This window comes from Catharus ustulatus, chromosome 10, assembly GCF_009819885.2.
Source record: "Catharus ustulatus isolate bCatUst1 chromosome 10, bCatUst1.pri.v2, whole genome shotgun sequence".
Lineage (NCBI taxonomy): Eukaryota > Metazoa > Chordata > Aves > Passeriformes > Turdidae > Catharus > Catharus ustulatus.
In genome coordinates, this window is record NC_046230.1 from 24,836,600 (window position 1) to 24,858,074 (window position 21,475).

General features: G+C 43.2%; 1 protein-coding gene across 1 annotated transcript in view; it reads right to left on the minus strand.

Moving 5' to 3' along the window:
* LOC117000654 (schwannomin-interacting protein 1) overlaps positions 1-21,475 on the minus strand; it is an 87,190-nt gene that overhangs the window by 52,878 nt on the left and 12,837 nt on the right. The window contains exons 3-5 of the mRNA XM_033068515.2: positions 20,723-20,803; positions 19,880-19,920; positions 19,236-19,333 (exon numbers count right to left, since the gene is read on the minus strand). Of these exons, the coding sequence (XP_032924406.1) occupies positions 19,236-19,333; positions 19,880-19,920; positions 20,723-20,803 (220 nt within the window). The remainder of the gene's footprint in view (positions 1-19,235; positions 19,334-19,879; positions 19,921-20,722; positions 20,804-21,475) is intronic.

A 21,475-nucleotide genomic window follows, 5' to 3' on the forward strand; every position in this document is an offset into this window, starting at 1 on the left:
TCCTGATCCAGCTGGAGGGGTGTCAGAGCTCCTTTAAAAACAGAGGGACAGAACAAAATTAACACAAACAAAGCAAACAACATGTCTGAGAATTTTTTATTAGTAAGGAAAAAACCCGAAATAAAAAGGATTACCCTGCTAGAGAGGGCTAAAAAATAGAGCAAGGGGGAGAAAGATGGGAGGGAGAGAGAGAGGAAACAGAGGGAAAAGAGGGCATAAAAAAACCAAAATAAAAAGGAGTTACCACACTAAAAAAGGATAGAAAAGATGGAGCAAGGGGGTGAAAGACGGGAGGGAGAGGTGAGACAGAGGGAAAAGAGGGCGTTAAAAAACAAAATAGAGTTTGCATAACAAAGAGGGCTAGAAAAATAGAACAAGGGGGAGAAAGATGAGAGAGAGAGAAAGAGGAAATAAAGGGAAAGAGAGCGATAGCAGCGGCAATCGGGGAGCACCGGCCGTGTCCCCGTGTCCCCAAGGCCGGGGCTGTGCCCTGGGTGGCTCCAGAGCCACCAAACATGAGGTGAGGGCACAGAGGGGAGCAGGGCCAGGAGCGTGGACACCAGTGGGATAATGGATGGGATGGGATCAATGGGATCAGTGGGATGGGATGGGATCAGTGGGATGGGATAATGGGATGGGATCAATGGGATCAATGGGACGGGATCAATGGGATAATGGGATGGGATAACGGGATGAGCAGTGCTCCAGGTCGGAGGTGAGTGGGGCTGGACGCTGGGGGCTCGGGCAGGGAGCAGGGACGGAGCAGGAGGGACACGGGGAGGGAGGAGAGCTGTGAGGGGAGCTCTGAGGGAGAGCCGTGGAGGAAAGCCATGAGAGACAGCCGTGAGGGAGGAGAGGTGTGAGGGAGGAGAGGCGTGAGGGAGAAGAGGCGTGAGGGAAGGAAAACATGAGGGAGGAGAGGCGTGAGGGAGGAGAGGCGTGAGGGAGGAGAGGCGTGAGGGAGGAGAGGCGTGAGGGAGGAGAGGCGTGAGGGAGGAGAGGCGTGAGGGAGGGCCATGACGGAGAACAGACAGGTAGGCCGCGAACAGGGCAGGAGGATAAATCATGGTTAAAAAGGGATAAAACAGGGGTAAAAAGGGACAAAACATGGGTAAAAGGGATAAAACATGGGTTAAAGGGACAAGACATGCGCAAAAAGGGATAAAATATGGGTAAAAGGGATAGAAAATGGGTTGGGGCCTAGGCGGGAGGGACAAAACGTGGGCAAAATGGACAAAACGTGGGCAAAAAGGACAAAATATGGGGAAAAGGGACAAAATATGGGCAAAAAGGACTAAACATGGGTAAAAGGAACAAAGCATGGGTAAACAAGGAACAAAACATAGATAAAAGGGACAAAACACAGGCCAGGACCAGGGCAAAGGGCATAACACTCAAAACCTCCCAAAAGACAAAAGTGTGATTGCAGTGTCCCTGCAGAATTCAGTGTCCTTTTCCCATTGATTGCAGTGTCCCTGCAGAATTCAGTGTTGTTTTCCCATTGATTGCAGTGTCCCTGCAGAATTCAGTGTTGTTTTCCCATTGATTGCAGTGTCCCTGCAGAATTCAGTGTCCTTTTCCCATTGATTGCAGTGTCCCTGCAGAATTCAGTGTCCTTTTCCCATTGATTGCAGTGTCCCTGCAGAATTCAGTGTCCTTTTCCCATTGATTGCAGTGTCCCTGCAGAATTCAGAGTCCTTTTCCCATTGATTGCAGTGTCCCTGCAGAATTCAGTGTCCTTTTCCCATTGATTGCAGTGTCCCTGCAGGGTCCAGTGTCCTTTTCCCATTGATTGCAGTGTCCTGCAGAATTCAGAGTCCTTTTCCCATTGATTGCAGTGTCCCTGCAGAATTCAGTGTCCTTTTCCCATTGATTGCAGTGTCCCTGCAGGGTCCAGTGTCCTTTTCCCATTGATTGCAGTGTCCTGCAGAATTCAGAGTCCTTTTCCCATTGATTGCAGTGTCCCTGTAGGGTCCAGTGTTGTTTTCCCATTGATTGCAGTGTCCTGCAGAATTCAGTGTCTTTTTCCCATTGATTGCAGTGTCCTGCAGAATTCAGAGTCCTTTTCCCATTGATTGCAGTGTCCCTGCAGAATTCAGAGTCCTTTTCCCATTGATTGCAGTGTCCCTGCAGAATTCAGTGTCCTTTTCCCATTGATTGCAGTGTCCCTGCAGGGTCCAGTGTCCTTTTCCCATTGCTTGCAGTGTCCCTGAAGAATTCAGTGTTGTTTTCCCATTGAGTGCAGTGTCCCTTCAGGGTCCAGTGTCCTCAGTGTCATTTGGGACACGAGCTGTGTCCCTGCCAGGCACAGTTTCATCTCCCCACAGGATTTTCCTCCTCCTTGGTGCCTCCTGGACATGTGTGCAGCTCCTTCCCCACGCCAGGGTTGAGACAAATCCAAAAAAAGGTGAATTGGCTCTTCACAAGGGCATTAAAGGGGGCAGTGGGAGCAGAGCTGGGATTGTGCAGGCTGGCTTTGGGGACAGTCCAGATTTTGGGTTTTAGCTCTCTAAATCAATTAGTTTTCACCTGGGGTCCAGTGCAGGATCAGGAACTGGACTTTGATGATCTGTGTGGGTCCCTTCCAGCTCAGGATATTCTGTGCTTCCAGAGAAGACAGAACCAGGCTCTTCTCAGTGAAAACCTGAGCAGCAGAGGCTGAAGTTGCATTGAGGAAAATCCCAGACGCTTCTGTTTTGGCCATAAAAATCTGCTTCTCTTCTCTCAGATCTTCTCCCCCTTTAACCAGGACCACTTTGTCCCCAACTCTCTCACAATTGATTAATTAATGAACTGTTCATGATGTGCTACAGCTCCAGGCAGGGACAATTCCTTGGGTCCCTTAATTCCCCCTTTCCAATATGGGATTAGGATTTTCCCTAATGGGTTTCTGCTAATTCCTGATGAGATTGGAGCACAAACAAACACATCCCTGGTTCCACCTTCCTCTTCCCATTCCCATCCTGTGAAAATTCCGTTTCCCATCCCTTGGAAAAGGGCAGGAGAAGGGGGAATGGCTTCACAGTGGGATGAGTTGAATATTGGAAAGGAATTTCTCCTGTGAGGGTGCAGTGGATTTTCCCAAGGATTCCCTGTGCCTGGAAGTGTCCAAGGCCGGGTTGGAGCACCCTGGAATAGTGGGAGGTGTCATAGAAATGTAGAGATCATCCAAGAAAAAAAAAAAAAAAAAAAAAAAGAGAATATTTCCTGCAGTGAGAAAACTGCAGGAAGCTCAAAAATGAGGATTCATGGATTCATTTCCAAGCACCAACCCTTGAAATCTGCCCATGAACTTCTCCTTTCCACAGGCTCTATGCATGGTGGAAAAAGGCAGGAAAAATTCCCCCTTTTTCCAAATCAAACCACAAATAAAGCAATCCCAGAGCAATATTCCAACGCTTAGTTCCATTCTACCTTTTTCATTCCAACTTGGCATAATTCACTTTTCCATAATAAAGCTTGGAAATCTCATCTCAACCAGGAGTTATTCCCTTAAATAACCTTCTAAAATTCCCCTTTTTTATGGACTAAAAGGAGCTGTGAAGGTTGCAGCAGCTGTTGGGCTGTTCTGCATCCTGACAGGAAATTCAGGCTGACACTTGGAGCAGGAGAATCCCAGGAGAGGCGTCCTCAGCGCCCTCCTTGAGCTTTTCTTTAGGTAAATTTGAATTTTTCATGGATCAGCACAGCTGAAAAATGAACACAAAGTACTCCCTGCAAGTCTCCCCCAGGAAAAAAATTATTAAAATAAAAATGTATTGATTTTCCATCTTTTTTTCCCATTGCAGTTCCTCAGGAGTGTGTTAATCTCAGGAAGAACCACAAGGCAAAAAAATTCCTTCAAGGTTTAAAGAAAAAGAAAAAGGTGAGGAATGTTCAAGAGAGAATTTTTCATTTTCAAGGATTAAATTATGCCCAGCTCAAACAAAACCAAGGAAATTAAATCCCAGAAAAAAGGGAATAAATCCCAGATTTTGGCTTTCTAGGTCCATCTGCTGTTGGAAATATGGAAAGATATTTTGGCTGTAAAATACCTCCAGCAGGGGCAGATTGGGGGAAATCCTCCTGAGCAGAACCGAAGTGAAAAACACCCAGAGAGAAAGGAGGAAAGTGAAAAAATGGGGTGAAAATTATTTTAAAAAGCAAAAAAAAAAATTAAAAATCAATGGGGTGGTGGCACAGAGGGCAAAAAATGCCCCAAAAAATGAGATTAAAGGGAAGAAATTGAGCAGGCAGGAAAAAAGGCCTGGGAAAGTCCACACAGAAGCACAGTGACAGGAAAAATACAGCAAAAATCAGAAAAACAACACAAAAAGTGGGAAAAGCAGAGCAAAAAGAGGGAAAACACAACAATAAGTTAAAAAAAATACAACTTTAATTTAAAACTGAATTGAATTCCCACCTGGGCTGTGGTGGAGGCTGAGCAGGGGCAGGATCAGCCTCACTCCCTTTCCCTGAATCCAAAAGAGATTCCAGAGCAAGGGAGGCCATTAATTATTAATTACAGGGGAGAATTAAAATTGGAAGCAAACCTCAGATAATTTCAAATCAACCTAAAGCAGAGCTGAGCTGCAGAGGGGGAGGGAGGGCTCTGGAAAAGCTGCTCCAGAGGGATAAATAATTCACAGGGCTTTTCATTTATTCAGCTTTCTTTACTTTCCTAATGTTCCAGGGAGGGAGGGAAGGGTGGGATGAGAGGATCAGGCAGGAGGGAGGGAGTGTGGAGAGCCCAGCAATCCCTCTCCTGCAATTCCAGCATTTCAGGACTCATTTCAATCCATATTTTACATTAAAAATGGGATTTTATCCCCATTTATATCCATGAAGTGGCTGAAATTAGCCCTCATTAATTAATTTATTCCTGAAGCCACAGGGATCAGCCCTGGGGATTCTCAACCTTCTGCTCCAGGTTCCTGGAGTGGAATTCTGGAATTCTCCATCATGGAATAAAGGAATAAGAAGAACTCCAGGTTTGGAGAGGATGTGGGAGCACAGGGAATGTGCTCTTGCTTTCTCTCTCCTGCAATTCCAACATTTCAATCCCTATTTTACATTAAAAGTGGGATTTTTATCTCCATTTATATCCATGAGGTGGCTGAAATCAGCCCTCATTAATTAATTTATTCCTGGTGCTTCTGAAATCAGCCCTGGGGATTCCCAACCTCCTGCTCCAGGTTCCTGGAGTGGAATTCTGGAATTCTCCATCATGGAGTGAAGGAATAGGAAGAGCTCCAGGTTTGGAGGGGATGTGGGAGCACAGAGAATGTGCTCTTGCTTTCCCTCTCCTGCAATTCCAACATTTCAATCCCTATTTTACATTAAAATGGGATTTTATCCCCATTTATATCCCCGAAGTGGCTGTAATCAGCCCTCATTAATTAATTTATTCCTGGTGCTTCTGAAATTAGCCCTGGGGATTCTCAACCTTCTGCTCCAGGTTCCTGGAGTGGAATTCTGGAATTCTCCATCATGGAATAAAGGAATAAGAGGAACTCCAGGTTTGGAGAGGATGTGGGAGCACAGGGAATGTGCTCTTGCTTTCCCTCTCCTGCAATTCCAACATTTCAATCCCTATTTTACATTAAAAATGGGATTTTATCCCCATTTATATCCATGAGGTGGCTGAAATCAGCCCTCATTAATTAATTTATTCCTGAAACCACAGGGATGAGACCTGGGGATTGCCAACCTCCTGCTCCAGGTTCCTGGAGTGGAATTCTGAAATTCTCCATCATGGAATAAAGGAATAAGAAGAACTCCAGGTTTGGAGAGGATGTGGGAGCACAGGCAATGTGCTCTTGCTTTCCCTCTCCTGTAGTTCTAACATTTCAATCCCTATTTTACATTAAAAGTGGGATTTTATCTCCATTTATATCCATGAGCTGGCTGAAATCAGCCCTCATTAATTAATTTATTCCTGGTGCTTCTGAAATCAGCCCTGGGGATTCCCAACCTCCTGCTCCAGGTTCCTGGAGTGGAATTCTGGAATTCTCCATCATGGAATAAAGGAATTGGAAGAGCTCCAGGTTTGGAGGGGATGTGGGAGCACAGGGATTCCAGCATTTCAGGACTCATTTCAATCCCTATTTTACATTAAAAGTGGGATTTTATCCCCATTTATATCCCTGAAGTGGTTGTAATCAGCCCTCATTAATTAATTTATTCCTGGAGCCACAGGGCTGTGCCTCTCCTGCTGCCTCTGGAATGAACACAGGATATTCCCAACCTCCTGCTCCCAATTTATTCCCCATCCCGTATTTATTTCCCAGACTCCCTAATCAGGAGAAAACAAGTGATTAGCGCTGATGGGAGGCTAATCAAGAGATTATCAGCGAGGACAATAAAATCAGCGCTGGGAGGCAAAGGAAATCCCTCCTGGAAATGCAAATTCCGGCTGGGACAAGAGCTGGATTTGAGGCTCTGGCCAAGGGATAAATTTGGGATGAGAGAGGCTCAGGTGAGCTCAGAAAATGGAGTCAGCTTTAATTCCATGAATTAAACTCAGTAACAGTGACACAGCAAAATCAGGGATTTATTCATGGATTTGGGAGAACTCTTCCCTTGCTGGAGTTTGGTTTTATGGAACAGGGTGGATGGGAAGGATGGAGCTGAACCTGGAGCAGAGGGGAGGTTTAGAATCCAACCCGGGATTTTCCCAGGGACGAGAATTGCACAGGAGCTATCCCCAAAGCAGGAATTGGGTGTGGGGAATAAATGATCCCTCCAAACACACCCCCAAACACATCCCCCAAATACATTCCCTGGAGGATTTCCCTGGAGGATTTCCCTAAAGGATTTCCTGGAGGATTCCCCCTGGAGGATTCCCTGGAGGATTTCCCTGGAGGATTCCCTGAAGGATTTCCTGGAAGATTCCCTGGAGGATTTCCCTGAAGGATTTCCCAGAAGGATTCCCTGGAGGATTTCCCTGAAGGATTCCCTGAAGGATTTCCTGGAGGATTCCCCCTGAAGGATTTTCCTGCAGGATTTCCTGAGGGATTCCCCTGAAGGATTCCCCTGAAGGATTTCCCCGAATGATTTCCCTGGAGGATTCCCTGCAGGATTTCCCTGCAGGATTTCCCTGGAATATTCCCTCCAGGATTTCCCTGCAGGGTCTCACAGCAGCTCCCCAAACTCCCTTTGCTCTGTGCCACAGGGGCACCTCTGATCCCAAATTCTGCTCCCTGAGGACAAATCCAGCTGACAAGAAGCAATTCCTGGCTCAAAAAATGAGCACAAATAATTTCTTTGTGTCATTTTCTGCATTTCAGGTCAAGGAGTTGAAGGGCTGGGTGAAATTGGTGGAGAGAAGAAGCAAAAAGACCCCCCCAGCTTTGATCTGAGGCCAAAAAAGCATTAAAACTGCAAATTGATCCCAAAAGTTCTTAACTGGGGTGAATTTAAAAATTTTAAAATTATTTTCATTCTTTTTAACTTAATTTTTTTTATTTACTTTTTTTAAGATTTATTTGATTTTTAAAAAACTTGAAATGTCTTTTTAATTTTTAGCTTCTTTTTAAAATTGTATTTTATTTTCTGCCACATAAACATTGCTGACCCCTGGTCACAGAAACAAATCTATCCATGGACACCTCGAGGGTGTTGAAATCCACACCTGGAGCTGGGCTGGGATAAATAAAAATCAAGGATTTCAAGGTTTCTCTCATCCCTTTGCTCCCAAGAAAAAAAATCTTAAAAATCCAGTAACAACACAAACTCTGGCTGTATCCCAAAATTTTAGGTGGCAGCAGCAAATTTAATGAAAAATAAAGAAATTTTCAGAGCAACATTGCTGAATGATTTTTTTATCACTGGAGAGGGGGAAAAAATAATTTTCTTTACTGGTTTCCATTTTTCCAACTCTCAGCCAAAATAGTGAGAGGTACAGAAAGTTTTCAAATGAGATTTGTGGGAAAATAAATGCATTTGAGTTCCACACTTTTTTCCTGAAGAGGATTTGCAGCTGGATTTGCAGCTGGATTTGCAGCCTCCCAGTGTCAATCTTCTGTAGGAATTGTTAAGAAAAGTCTCATCTCCTGGGGGCACAGGGAGGGGTTGTTGTCTCATGTTTCAAATCCAGAATATTGTAATAATCCCTCATTAATTCCATCAGCTCCCTGGCAGACAAGTGCTGGATAATTGGAGGGGGAGGATTTAAAGGAAGATCCTGATTTAACACCCAGAGAAATCACAACCCTGGCAAGAAAATCTGAAAATTGAAGGTAAATACCAATGAGAATGTCTTAATCCTTTATAGAAATATTTTCACTCTTCTCCTCCACATTTTTTTTAAATTTTATCAACCTCTTTTTATATATTTTTTAAGAAAAGTGTTTATCCAGGTATTAATATTTATTAGAATATTTTAAACATTCCATCTTCTATTTAAATTGTCTCCTTCCTTTAGAAGTGGGGCAGAGCTGAGTATTGCAGGCATTCATTAAGATTTCTATTGTAGCTTTTATTATTTATTGTAGCTTTTATTATTTATTATAAAAGCCACTGCAGGACATGGTTGTGTCCCCACCTCTGGATTTTGGGGACACAAATCTCTTTGGGATTCCTGCTGGTTTGGAAGGAATGAAGGAATCTGGATCCTGCTCAGGTTGTTATAAACTCATTTCTTGAATAAATGTGTGATAAGAGATAAAGACATCACAGCAGAGAAATATCTGCCCACCAAGGTTCAACTTCAGGCTGCCTCATTTGGAGAAAATCATTGTTTTCCTAAAATGAGCAACCCAAACAGCAGGAATATTTCCTGGCTGAGCTCCAGAGCTCTCCTGAGATGATTTTTATTGACAGCCAGGGGAGCAGAGCCCCTAATGGGACAATTTAAATGCATAACAGCCCCAATAAACTCCTTAAAGGGTGTCCCCACATTCCTTATGGTGATGTGACTCTCCCAGAAAATCCTGGATAATTCACAGGAGAAAATATTGTCCTGCCTGTGTGAGGTCTGTCCTTAAAGACAGGCTGGACTGTGTGAAAAGCAAAACTCAAATTCCTCTTTCCTTCCACAGAGCCCTGCTTAAAACAAACCTAAAAAAATATCCCAAAATTATTTATGGCACCACATCAGCTCCCCAGAAATAAAGCAGCCACAACTTGCAGTGCTGGGGGAAAATGCAAAATTTGGGACAGCAGCTGAGAGAGGAAAAGGCCTGGATTTCAGATTTTGGGAGAAAATGCCCTGGGAGCAGCTCCTGCTTGTCTCAGTGTTTGAAGGGCACCCAAAATTGAACAATTGGGGTGTCCAGGCTCTCCTCAACACCAGGAGATCTCAATTCCTCCTGATCAGATTGTCCAAAACCAATTCAGATTTTCCTGCTCCAATTGTCCAAACTTCCCCAAGGCTGTAATTAACCTGGCAGGTTAATTAGGCTCTGGTTTTACTTATTTAATTTTTCCCCAGTTTTTTTGTTGAGGTAACAATTATTTGAGATTTAACAGCACCTTCAATTATTTGATCACTCCCAGTCTTTCCCCACTGGATTTTGCTCCTCACAAATTTGGGTTCTCAGGAAGTCATGGCTGAAATGCCCAATTTTCTCCTGGAAAATTAAAAAGTAAGCCCTGGCTTTGCTCAGCAGCAAGACTTGAGGTAAATGAACTTTCACTTTGGGTTTTGATGGATGTTTAATGAACCCAGCATTGTTCAGCTGGAAATCTTGGAGCTATTTTTCATCCCAGAGCTCTCCTGAGCAGCTCCTCTGACAGGTTATTAAGATTTTAGTGTCACTGTGGAAACATTTTCTCAGCTGTGATCAGGGGAGGTTCACTGCTCCTTCTCCATCTGCTGATCTCCCAGACCAACCACATTTAAAAATCCTTTTTTTTTGGTTTTTTTTGGAGGTGCACAGGAAATATTTAATGAACAATGATTTCCCATCCTGGATTGTCCATCCAAGGTTTCCCCATGGTTTAATTGAGGTGCTGAAGGGGATGAAGTTGAATTTTCAGTCCCTGGGGAAGGTCAGGCTCTGATAAATCCCCAAATTGTGAGGCAGGGAGAGACTCATGCAGGGACTGATCCCACAGCATCCCTGTGCAGATGGAGACTGGATGTTTGTGTTTTGCACGTGCCCATCCAGGTTTTATGGAACAGAAAACATCTGGATCATGCCATTTTTAATCAGTTCATCCATGGAAATATTTATTTTAGGATAGAGCTGCATTTCCCATTTACATCAAGGAGAATTCCCAAAAACTCAGGTAATTTTTAGTGAAATCCCACAGGACTTAAATTGATCTCCAAGGAATTTATTTAAGCAAGGAAACAAAGAACATTTTGGGACACCTTCCCCATCCCTGGCAGTGTCCAAGACCAGGCTGGACAGGGCTTGGAGCACCCTGGCAGAGTGGGAGCTGTCCCAAGGCAGGGGTGGGATGGGATTTAGGGTCCATTCCCACCCAAATCATCCTGGAATTCTAGGAAAACACAGGAGGAACAAAGATCCATTGCACTGGGAATTCACTTTTAGATGTCTGAATTTCTGCCATGGATCAATGCAGAATATCCTGCCCTGCAGCCAGAGCAGTGCTGCAATTACAAACACAGCTCATCCACTGCTTTGGCTGCTCCATGACTGGAGACAACACTGAAAGATTAAAATCAACACTAAAACACCACAAACCAATCTCAAACTCAAGTTCCTGCTCAGCCCTAAGTAAGTGGGAAAACCCCAACATTAGGTTATGCTAAAAATGACTTTTAATTCAACTTTTTTTAAAAAAAATTGATTTAATTAAAGTTAATAATTGCAAATTTAAAAAAAAATCCCTCTTGGAAAAGACTAAACCCAGACTTAGCTGGATTAAACCTGCCCCAAGCTGATTTGTTCTGTCACACTCTAAGCAAGACCCTTCTCCAACCTCCCCTCTCTCTGTGCTCCTATTGCTGTGATGAAACATTTACTGAGGCTCATGTACCCCAAAAAGAAATTCCATGAATTTTTAGGATCTTTTCCACCATTGGCATCAACCCTTCCAGCAGACAAAGTTGCACTGTGTGGAAACAAAGGACAGTGGTGCTGTAAAAAAGCAAATAAAGGCCCTCAGTGCTGCTGGAAAATGCAGCCATTGACAGCCAGGAGCTCTGCAATTCCTTTTTCATGGAGAGAGGAGGCAGTGACAGCCTCTCCTTTCTTTGCCATCATTATCTCAGCCTTTAATAAATGAAATAATTCTTTTATTTTTCTGTCAAAGAGCAGGGTTTAAAATAAAAGCATGGAAAAGATAAATCCCCAAAAACAAGGGCAGCTGAAAGGACATTGGCACGGAAGGTCTGAGTTTATGCTCTGAGGGAAATTGAGTGGGAACATTTGGAATTAAAATATCTCCTTGCTGGGGAAAAAAAACCTGAATATTCTTAATTTTCTGGATCATTAAACTCCTCTTGGAAAATGATTTAAGGAACTCTGGGATATTTTTACAGCACTGAGGGTTTGGGGATTTCTGATTATGTGAGTCAGGCTCAGATTTGCAGGGAATCAGTGCCTTCCCAAGGATTTCTCCAAAATCCTTAGGGAGAGGTCACAATCCAGGCACAGAATTGTCCAATCCCCTTTCTTTTGGGATCAGGAGCAGCAAAGGATCTGTTCCATTAGAAGGGAAAGAAGGAGCTGCTGCAGATGGACTTCACAAAGAAGTGTTACTCAGGATTAAAGGCATGGAATGAACTGGAAAAGCCAGACTGGGATTTGTGTGAATGAATTCCAGCTCCCCTGAGTCTCAGCGTTGTCCTGGGGGAGATTTGGGGCTCAATCAAAGATTTGGGGCTTTTTTCCCCCCAGAAATGGGAAGGGACTGACACAGGCTCATGGAACCACCCATGGAACTCCCCCCACAAAGAGAATTTAGAATTATTTTGGAAGAAGATGCAGGAGATGTTTGGCATTTATGAAAATGGGCCCAAGTGGGCAGGAGGCCACAGCAGCACTGCCAGCTTTGGGACAGACACCAAGGCCTTGATTTCATGGAATCCCAGAGCCCTTGAGGTGGGAAAAGACCCCAAGATCAAATCCAACCATCAACCCACATTCTCCATAAATAATGTCCTCAAGTGCCACACCCACACGTTTTTGGAACACTCCCAGGGATGCTGAATCCATGGATCCACCACGTGCCTGATTTAATTTCTCTCCATCCACAAACACACGGCCCTGCATTAAAATCCTGAATTCTCCACAGCACCTCCATATTCCCTTTCCATTTCCTTCGAGGTAGGAAATCTGCTCCTGAAATTTGGCTTCAAGATTTCATCTTTATGTTTGCATCCTAATTTTGCACAATTAAACACAGGAGAGGAGATAAATCCCCAGCAGGTTTTTCCAGGAGAGGGGGAAACAGCACTGCAGTGTTCATAAATAACACGAATTCAGCACGGGAAATATTATGACATCTTCATCTAATTTACATAATTTACATAAAAATAAAATTACAGGGGAATATTCAATTCCTGCATGCAAAACCTTCTCTTCCTTTCCCTCCCTGAATGAGATTCTCCTTTTGCTTCTCAGAGGATTTTATCCAATATCTGGGATTTCTGGACACTGACATAATCAAATCTAACAATAATTTGATTTTCTTCCACGCTCCTCAGAGCACCAAAGCAATTTTATTATTCTGAAAACGGTTTGAAAGCATCTTTATTGAAGGCCCATAAATGTCCTTAAAGCTATTTCAGTGCCAATGGATCGAGAATACTCCTGAAATTCCTTGTACTTGAAAAATCCATTTGGAGCAGCTTCTCCTGTATTGAATTCCTGCCTGGAGCAGCAGATTTAAGCAGCTGATAGAGGATGGCAAGTGGCCCATTCATTGTGTTATCATTTCATACTCTCTGGCCATAAAATCCCCAGGAGAAGGATGGGCTGTCTGTCCATGAGAAATAATCCACTGGCTGAGCTTTGCTGGGACAGCCACGGAATTTTCAATTCCTTGGAAAAAAGCACTCCAAGCTCCACATTCAGGCTCAGAATGAGAGGAATTAATGCAATTAAAAAGCCTTAATTAGGAACTGGGGTTTAAATGAGGTTTAAACAAGGTTTTTAAACAAGGGTTTCGTTGGAAAAACAAGAGCTCTTAAATTTGCAAATTTGATTTGGTGTCCGCACAGAATGCGTTATCAGAACAGCAGGAAAATGTCTGAGCTGATAAAGCACAGGAAAATTCCACAGTTCACCTCTGGCTCGGGTTCCCAGGTGGGAATTGCTCAGCTCCCAGCATTTTCCTGCCCTGCCCAACAGGAGGAAAAATATTTACAGTAATTTCATGATTATAAGCCACACCATTTTGATTAAAATTTTGGTCCAAACCCGGAAGTGCGGCTTATAATCAAGTGTGGTTTATAATTGTGAAATTACTCTAATTGGCAAAGAAGGGCAAAAATAAGGTCAGGATTTCAGAAGTCACCAGTGAAGGAAAATTTAAAGCACAGAGCAAGGGTGAGGAAACAATTCGGGTGTGAGGTTATCCTGGCACTGCAAAACAAAACTGGAGAGAAGAGCCTGGGAAATGGAAACCCCTCCAAAATTCACTGTTACATGGGTAGGACAGAGGAACTTGGGGGGATTTGGGGATTCATAAAAGCTGATGCCTAAAAGGAAAAGAGAAAGAGCAGCAGCAGCTTAAAGAGGGAGAAGCAAGAGATGCAATCAAACAAATCATGGAAGTAATGAATAATCCAGAATAAACCCCAAAATCCACTGTTGGATTTGGATATCTTAAACACCTTTGCTAAAGGATGGCTTTGCCAAAAATTATTGGTATGAGAGATGGGATTGGGAGGAAATCTGAAGACCTGAATAACTCCAGTGTGGGATGTCCATGAAAACTGAATTTAATCAGATTTTGTTGAAGACCTGAGTAATTCCAATGTGGGAATGTCCATTAAAGCTGGATTTAACCAGATTTCGTTGAAGACCTGGATAACTCCAATGTGGGAATGTCCATTAAAACTGATTTAGGGAGGTGTTTGTTGAGGAGCAAAGCTGCCCAACCTTCCTCCCAAAAGCATCACCCGTGGTTGGGCTCAGCTCCAGGATGGGACATGAACCAGCCCCACCAGGGCACCTCCCTGCTGCTCACTTTGGATTCTCTGTTAAAATTAAAATGGCTTTTTTTTACCCCAGTGTGAAATTCTCATTCTCTTGAAGAAATTTCTGGAGAAAATATGGCTTTTACTTAAATTATTCCATAAAATGTCATTTATGTCTTTTAAGGACCTTCAGCTGACCCTAAGAAGACATTTCACAGGTGGAAAATTGCCTCAAAAATGGAGGTATTGAAGCAGAGTCAGAATCTCCCAAAAACCAGAATAATGATTATTATTTGCTTAAATTCCAAGCAGTGAAATAGCTCAAATCATATTTATTCCCACAAAAAAAGTCCTTTTCTGGTGTATTTACTCTGAAAGTTCATTTTAGGAGCAGAAATCAGTGCTGTGCCCTTTGGGAGGAGATAATCTGGATATATTTGGGGAGTTCTGTTCTGTAACAGGGCCCAATAAAGTGCTGCTGCCACGTTTCAGTGCTGATAGAGCCAATAAAATCATTTAATGGCACAATTTCCATTGGATTCTCCCTCCATCCCACTAAGTTTCTATTAAATATATTTTATACATATAATTCCTCCTACTCTAATCATGACTTTATTGTCCATTACTTACATTTTTTACATTTTCCTCTCTTTTTTGGTCCCATGAAAATTGAATTCATTCCTACCAGTGAAGATAATTTCCTGTGGTTGGAAATCTCCCAGTCCCAAATAATTCGGTGTCCACATTCCCAGTCTTTCCTTCCCATTCCAAACCCATTCCCATTTCCTGCACTGCTCCAGGACTGGGCTGAGCTGTTTGATCTGTGGCATTGACAGCCCTAGGGAAGGGTGACAACAAAAGGCTTTGTCACTGGATTTGCCAACTCCTGGAATTGCCAATAATTCCTAGAAATTATTGCTCTGCTGTGTCCTCTCCTCATCCAGCTCTCAAGTCACCAACCCCCAAAGTTGGGATCCCAGAGGGTTTCATTGGAAAATCTACAAATTTTAGGATATTTTAGCTGTGCATCCTAATGAAATTAATCTTAGAAAAATTAGGATTTTAGTTAAAAGTTAGTTATTTACTAGAATTAATTAAAAAACAAATGGATAAATAGAAAACAATTAAAAGTTAGAAGGAAAACTGGGCTTGAGATAATTATTTGAAACTTAAATAATTGATTGTTTGTCATCTTATGTTTGCTCAGTTGTGCTTTCAATGGGAAAACACAAAACTGGTCAGCAGACCCAAAGAAACACAAACAATTGCAACCAGAAACCCATTCTTTGAAAAGCTGGACTATCCCCAGAAATCATTTGTATGGTCATTGATAGAAAAGGCTGAGAGTTCAGGGTGAGAAAGGCTCACCTTACTTCCTCCTTTTAAGCTTCTCTGGGAATTCCATCCCAGCCCTCTCCACCCTCCCAGGGGATCATTCCTTCCCAAAATCCCACCCATCCCTACCCTCTGCAAGTTTCTCAGACAAAGGAAATTCTGCATTTTCAGTGTTGTCACAGGGCTGGAGAGAACCCCCCCAGAACTTTTTGTGATGCTGTGAATTTGCTCTGCATCCCCTGCTTAATTAAGCATGAAAGTCTTCATTAATATTATTTTCATTTTGGGGCCTGGCTTTGGAAAAGGCAGGCACTGGAATTTCCCTGCTGTGGGAATAAGGGAGATACTGAAGATAGAATTAGCTTAGAAAAGATTTATAAAGGATCCAGCCAAATTTCCTGAAGCGGGACATAAATTAAACTCTTTTTGAGACCTCTCATCAATACCCACCAGAGCCATCTCATCATGAACCTCCAGAGAGCTAACCCCACCCCAGGAGCCAAAAACCTGTTCTCAAGTGTCTCAGCAGCTGAATATTCCCACAGAAACATCATCAGAAATGTCTTATCAGTAGTTTTATCATCAGCCAAGATCACTTCTGGATTGATTTTTCTGCTGCTAAACCACAAGGACTCAAATTGACATCAATAATCACATCAATGCCCAACCTTCAATACCCACAACATAAAAAAGGAGAAATTATTGGTGCTCTGCTCCCACCAGCAGAAAGGATCAAGAGGTTCTTTTGTATCCCAGCAGTTAAAATTGTAAGGGAGTTAAACTTGGATAATCATTGGGGATGATGATAAATACAAACAAATAAACAGAAACTCAACAACTGTTTCTCCATTAAAAACCCATTTAGAAAACAAATTCCACACTAGGCCACAGCACTGTGAATTCCCTGCTCACATTTAGAACTGAGATTATCCAAAGCCAATGGCAGGGATAGAAAACATCTTTTTCCATGTTCCCTTCATTCCAAGTGTTATCTGACAGCCTCATCAGCGTTCATGTTTCTCCCCAACCCATCAAATATTTGATTTCTAATTAAGGCCTTTTCATTCTGTTGGATTTGTCTCCCTCATCTTTAATTACATTTCCATCCACGCTGCTCAAGAGCACAGATTTGCATTTTTACATTATATAGAAATCACATTGTAAATATTTATCAGCTGGTTCCCTCTGTGCTGCTCATGGATTTGGGAATTCAGGCTCACAGGAAAGAGGGAATGTTTCTCATATTAACACCCCACTACTTGTTGGGATTTCACTGCCTCCCATACATTGATTTTCCCTCTCCCTCAACTTCCCTTTGTTCCTGTGGGTGCAAAACAGATCTGGGAAAATGGGATTCTCCTGGGAGATCCAGGAGCACACAAGGGCTGCAGAGAGATTTTGTTCTGTTTTAGAAATCCCAGAGAAAAGTCCCAGCTTTGGAGGTACCACACAGGGAAGGGAGGACAAACAACCCCAGGTTTGGGGCAGAGGACTTCAGTCCTGGCTTTTTTCCCCACTGGATATTTCTGTGGCATCAACCGATGGAGAAAGGCTGGGGAAATAACAATTCCTGTTTGGAAAAGCAGGTTTTTTGGGTTCCACCTCCAAAAAAAAGAATTTATTGGTAGAAAGTTGCCAAATGGAGCAAAAAAAAGGGAATTTTACAGAATCCGTGCCATTCTCATGAGCATCCCAATGGATTTTAGGAGAGGAAAAGAGGTGTTTTGCCAGGGTGGGAGGTCAGGAGGGACAGGGTTGGGGTCAGATCCGTGTTTAAGGCAGCGAATCCCGGGCGGGGAGCGGGAGATCCGCGGCGCTGTCCGCGGTGCTGAGCGGCCCCGGCGCTGCTCGCGGTGCTGAACCCGCACCCCGCCGGGATCCCGAGCCTCCCTCCCAGCAGCTGCGAGCTGAGCTGAGGTTGGAAAGGATAAGGATTTAATAGGAAGGTTTTACAAATCTGTATGTCTAGCAAAAAAAAAAAAAAAAAAAAAAAAAAAAAAAAAAAAAAATTTGAGTGTAAAAATTTAAGAAGAAATAAAAATAATAGTAAGTTTATCTATCTATCTATCTATCTATCTATCTATCTATTTAAAGAATTATTGAGTTAGTCTTACTAAATAATTCAAAAGCCAAAAGGAAAAATAAGTTTAAAAGAGTTTTGATGACTTCACGTAAAAGATAAACTTACTTCAAACAAAAAATGTTTTTACTAAAAGATTTTCACTGGAAAACAAAAATGCCATGTTACAAGTAAAAAAATAGATCCGATCAGTGATCAATAACAGATCTTTCCCAACAGTTAAAAAAATGTCTGTACTGCACACACAAACCTTTCTGTGCTACAAAGCAGCAGCCAAACGAGAATTCTCCATTTCCCATCTCATCGCTCAGGCTCTGACATTCCCCCCGTTCTGTCAGCTGTCTCCTGGGGGAGCCCCGTGTTCCATCCCACCGACACTCGGGGATGGAGCCGTCGCTTTCTCCCCACAAACACAGAACTCCCAGAGTTCTCACTGAACTCCAGGCATCCCAAAGTGACATTTTCCAGCCGAGGTTAGTGCTGGAGGAGCTCTGCAGCACCCGGGAGCGTCCCTGCGCAGGGCACGAGGGACCTCTGCTGGAAGCAGATTCCAGTGGCAGATAAACATTTGTATCTTCATTTATTCCCCTAATTTAAGGAATCAAACCTTTAATCCACGGAACATCAGTTTCTGACCCGATATTCCAGCCCACTTTATCCTCCTGCTCTCCAGTTCCCAACTAAAAATGAAGCATCACCCTCAGGAACATTTTATTAAATTTTGTCAAGTACCGTGTCCCAAAATAAACCTGCTGGAAAATAAATAAAATAAATAAACCTGCTGAAAACAGCTTCACTTTGAGCCTGGATCAACACTTGGATCAACACTGGAAACCAGAGTCAAATTATCTCCAAAATTCTAAGATGTGGAAAAGCTCTGTTTGATCAGTGCCTTGGGCTTTATGAGATTAAAATCACTCCAAGTTTGCAACTCAAGGCAGAATTAAATTTATTCAGCTTGAAGCACACCACTAATGATTCCCAGATTTTTGTAGGGATTCAAAAAGCACCAAATGCTGTCCTGGGAGTGGCAACAGCCACTGACAGTGAGGATCCAGCTCTGCTCCCTCCTCAGGAGCAGGGAGACACTTCCTGCACCCCCTCCAGGGCAATTCCTGCTCCTGGAATTCCTGAATTATTCCATGCACTCCAGTCTGTAATTCCCTCAAATCTCAACTTCTGTCACAAAGCTGAAGGCAGCATTTCCAGACTCTGCATTTGTTTATTTATTGACCTAAAAATCCCAATTCAGAAACAGCCACAGAGCTGTTTGTATTCCAAAAAGGGATCTTTTATTCGGGGTCACCTTAAAAATAGGAATGCAGCCTTCAGCCACTGGTCAAGGTGGAATATTTATTCCAAAATCAAATCTAATTTCCATCCCCTAAATCAACTTCTCAGAGTCTTTTTCAGCAAATATAAAAATCAACCATCAAAACAATAAAAAAATCAACCAAGAAACCACAAGAAACAAACCAAGAAACCATTTCTTTGCATGAAAAGCACCACAATTTGAGGGTTTTTTGGTAACACAATATCCTAACCACAAGACCACCTGGAAACACCTTTTTTTTCCAGCAAGAACACCTCCAAAATCTGCTTAACTCCAGTTCTGACACCCACAGTCACATCCTGACCAGCCTACAAGAGGAATCTCTACCTGGAGATCATTTGAGACACCTGAAATCCCTTTTTAACCCTTCATCAACCCAGTGATCCCACAGCTGAGCTTTCACTTATCCCAAATCACAGAAAAGAAAAAGGAGGAATTCCAGGACTCACAGAGGTGCTGCTGTCGGAGAAGGTGTTCATGCTGATGGATCTGCTCATCTTGTCCGAGGCCGGCGACGTTGGGGACGTTGGGGACGTTGGAGATGTTGAGGATGTTGAGGATGTTGAGGATGTTGGAGATGTTGGAGATGTTGGAGATGTTGGGGATGTTGGAGATGTTGGGGATGTTGGAAATGTTGAGGATGTTGAGGATGTTGAGCATGTTGGGGATTTTGGGGATGTTGGGGACATTGGGGATTTTGGGGACGTTGAGGATGTTGAGGATTTGGGGGATTTTGGGGATATTGGGGATGTTGGGGATATTGGGGATTTTGGGGACATTGAGAATGTTGAGAATTTTGGGAGTTTTGGGGATTTTAGGGATGTTGGGGACATTGAGGATGTTGAGGATTTTGGGGATTTGGGGTATTTTTGGTATGCTGGGGATGTTGGGGATGTTGGGGACGTTGGGGATATTGGTGATGTTTGGGATATTGAGGATTTTTGAGACGTTGAGGATGTTGAGAATTTTGGGGATTTTGAGGATTTTAGGGATGTTGGGAACGTTGAGGACATTGGGGATTTTGGGGATTTGGGGGATTTTGGGGATGCTGGGGATGAGCTGCTCCTGTCCCATTGCTCCAGGGATGGGGACAGCTCCTGGTGCTGCAGGTGCTCACGCCACGCTCGCTGGATGCTGAGGGAACAAAGGATTTCATGTCAACATTGGGACTGGGGGAGTTCCTGCATTTTGTTTTCTATCTGGATAAGGATCACCGCTGTAGGGTTTGTATAAGACAGCACTGGGATAATTTGGGATATTTATCGAGGAGAATCAGGGAATTCTGGAGTGGTTTGGGTTGGAAAAGGCTTTAAAAATCATCTGGTTCCAAATTGCTACCACGTTACTCAGAGTCCAGCCCAATCCCAAAACCTACAGAGGTGATTTCAGTGGAGGCAATCCAGAACTCAGAATGGATATTTTTATTTGTCCACTAAGAGGAATTAGCAACCTTCTACATCTCATTTTTGTACCACATTTCAGATTATAATTCAGATACAACTGGAATCTGAGAGCCAGAGCTGTATCATGGAATTATGGAATCCCAGAATGGTTTAGGTTGGAGGGCAGGGATGATTTCACTATCCCAAGTTGCTCCAAACCCCATCCAGCCTGGCCTGGAACAATTCCAGCATTCCACAACTTCTCTGGAGGATTAACTCCTTGTAGGATTTTTAAGCAGTTGAAGGTTTATTCACTGAGACAAGCAGTATTTACATATTTATATTTGGTCACCTTGGAGCCTTCTCTTGTTTTTTTTTCAGGCTGAACAATCCAAATTTTCTCAACTCCACATGCTTAAACATAGAGAACTGAATTAATTTGCTGATTGGAAGCTCTTTTATGCAGTTACACAGAAATCCAGCATGGATCCAGTGTGGATCCTGCAGCTCAGGAGCTGCAACCCAAGGCAGACCCAGCACTTTTCCTTACTCACATTCTCACTTTGGATTCCAAGGGCTGGAGGTTGATAGGATATTCCTGGATGTTATTTTCTTCATCCATGGAGAGCTGATGGCTAGGGGAAAGAGAAGGAAATGAGTTTAACATATTCCAGCCCGAGATTCCTGTGAATGAATTCCATAATAAGGACAAAGAAGAGCTGCTGAAAGGTGTTGCTGTCTTTGGAGGAAGTTATCTGGACCTCTGTGTCCAGTTCCCAACAAAAAAATGGGAATTTGGATCCATTTTTCCAGTGGGAACCTGCCTGAATCCCTGTTTTAAATCTCCCAGCTGCCACAGCCCCAGGGACAGGCACAGCCAGCAAAAGAGTTGCTGTAAATAAAAAAAAACCAAAACAAACCTGACAAATCTAACAGATATTCCTGCTAAATTAACTTCCATCCCCGTGGCCACGCTGGAAAAGCTGCAGAGTCACTGCAGCAAAAATTCTTTGTAATAAATGATGCTGGAGGAGGTGCTGCTGGGAACTGATGGCTCAAAGGAAACAATCTGAAAATTCTGGAATGTTCCAAATCCAACATCTGGGAACCCTGCCCTGGATGGGAGCACAGCATGGACTGAATGGCAGCTCTGAGCAGGGACATTTGGGAGAGCAGACCCCAACCTGTGGAGTTGTTTTGAGACTTCCCTGGGCACTCAAGGGTATTGTTGTCAGAAATTATCCTCTTGGAACTAAAACCAGGGAGAAAGGCAAACTCTGGGATATTGTTTGTGGCAAAGAGGATCC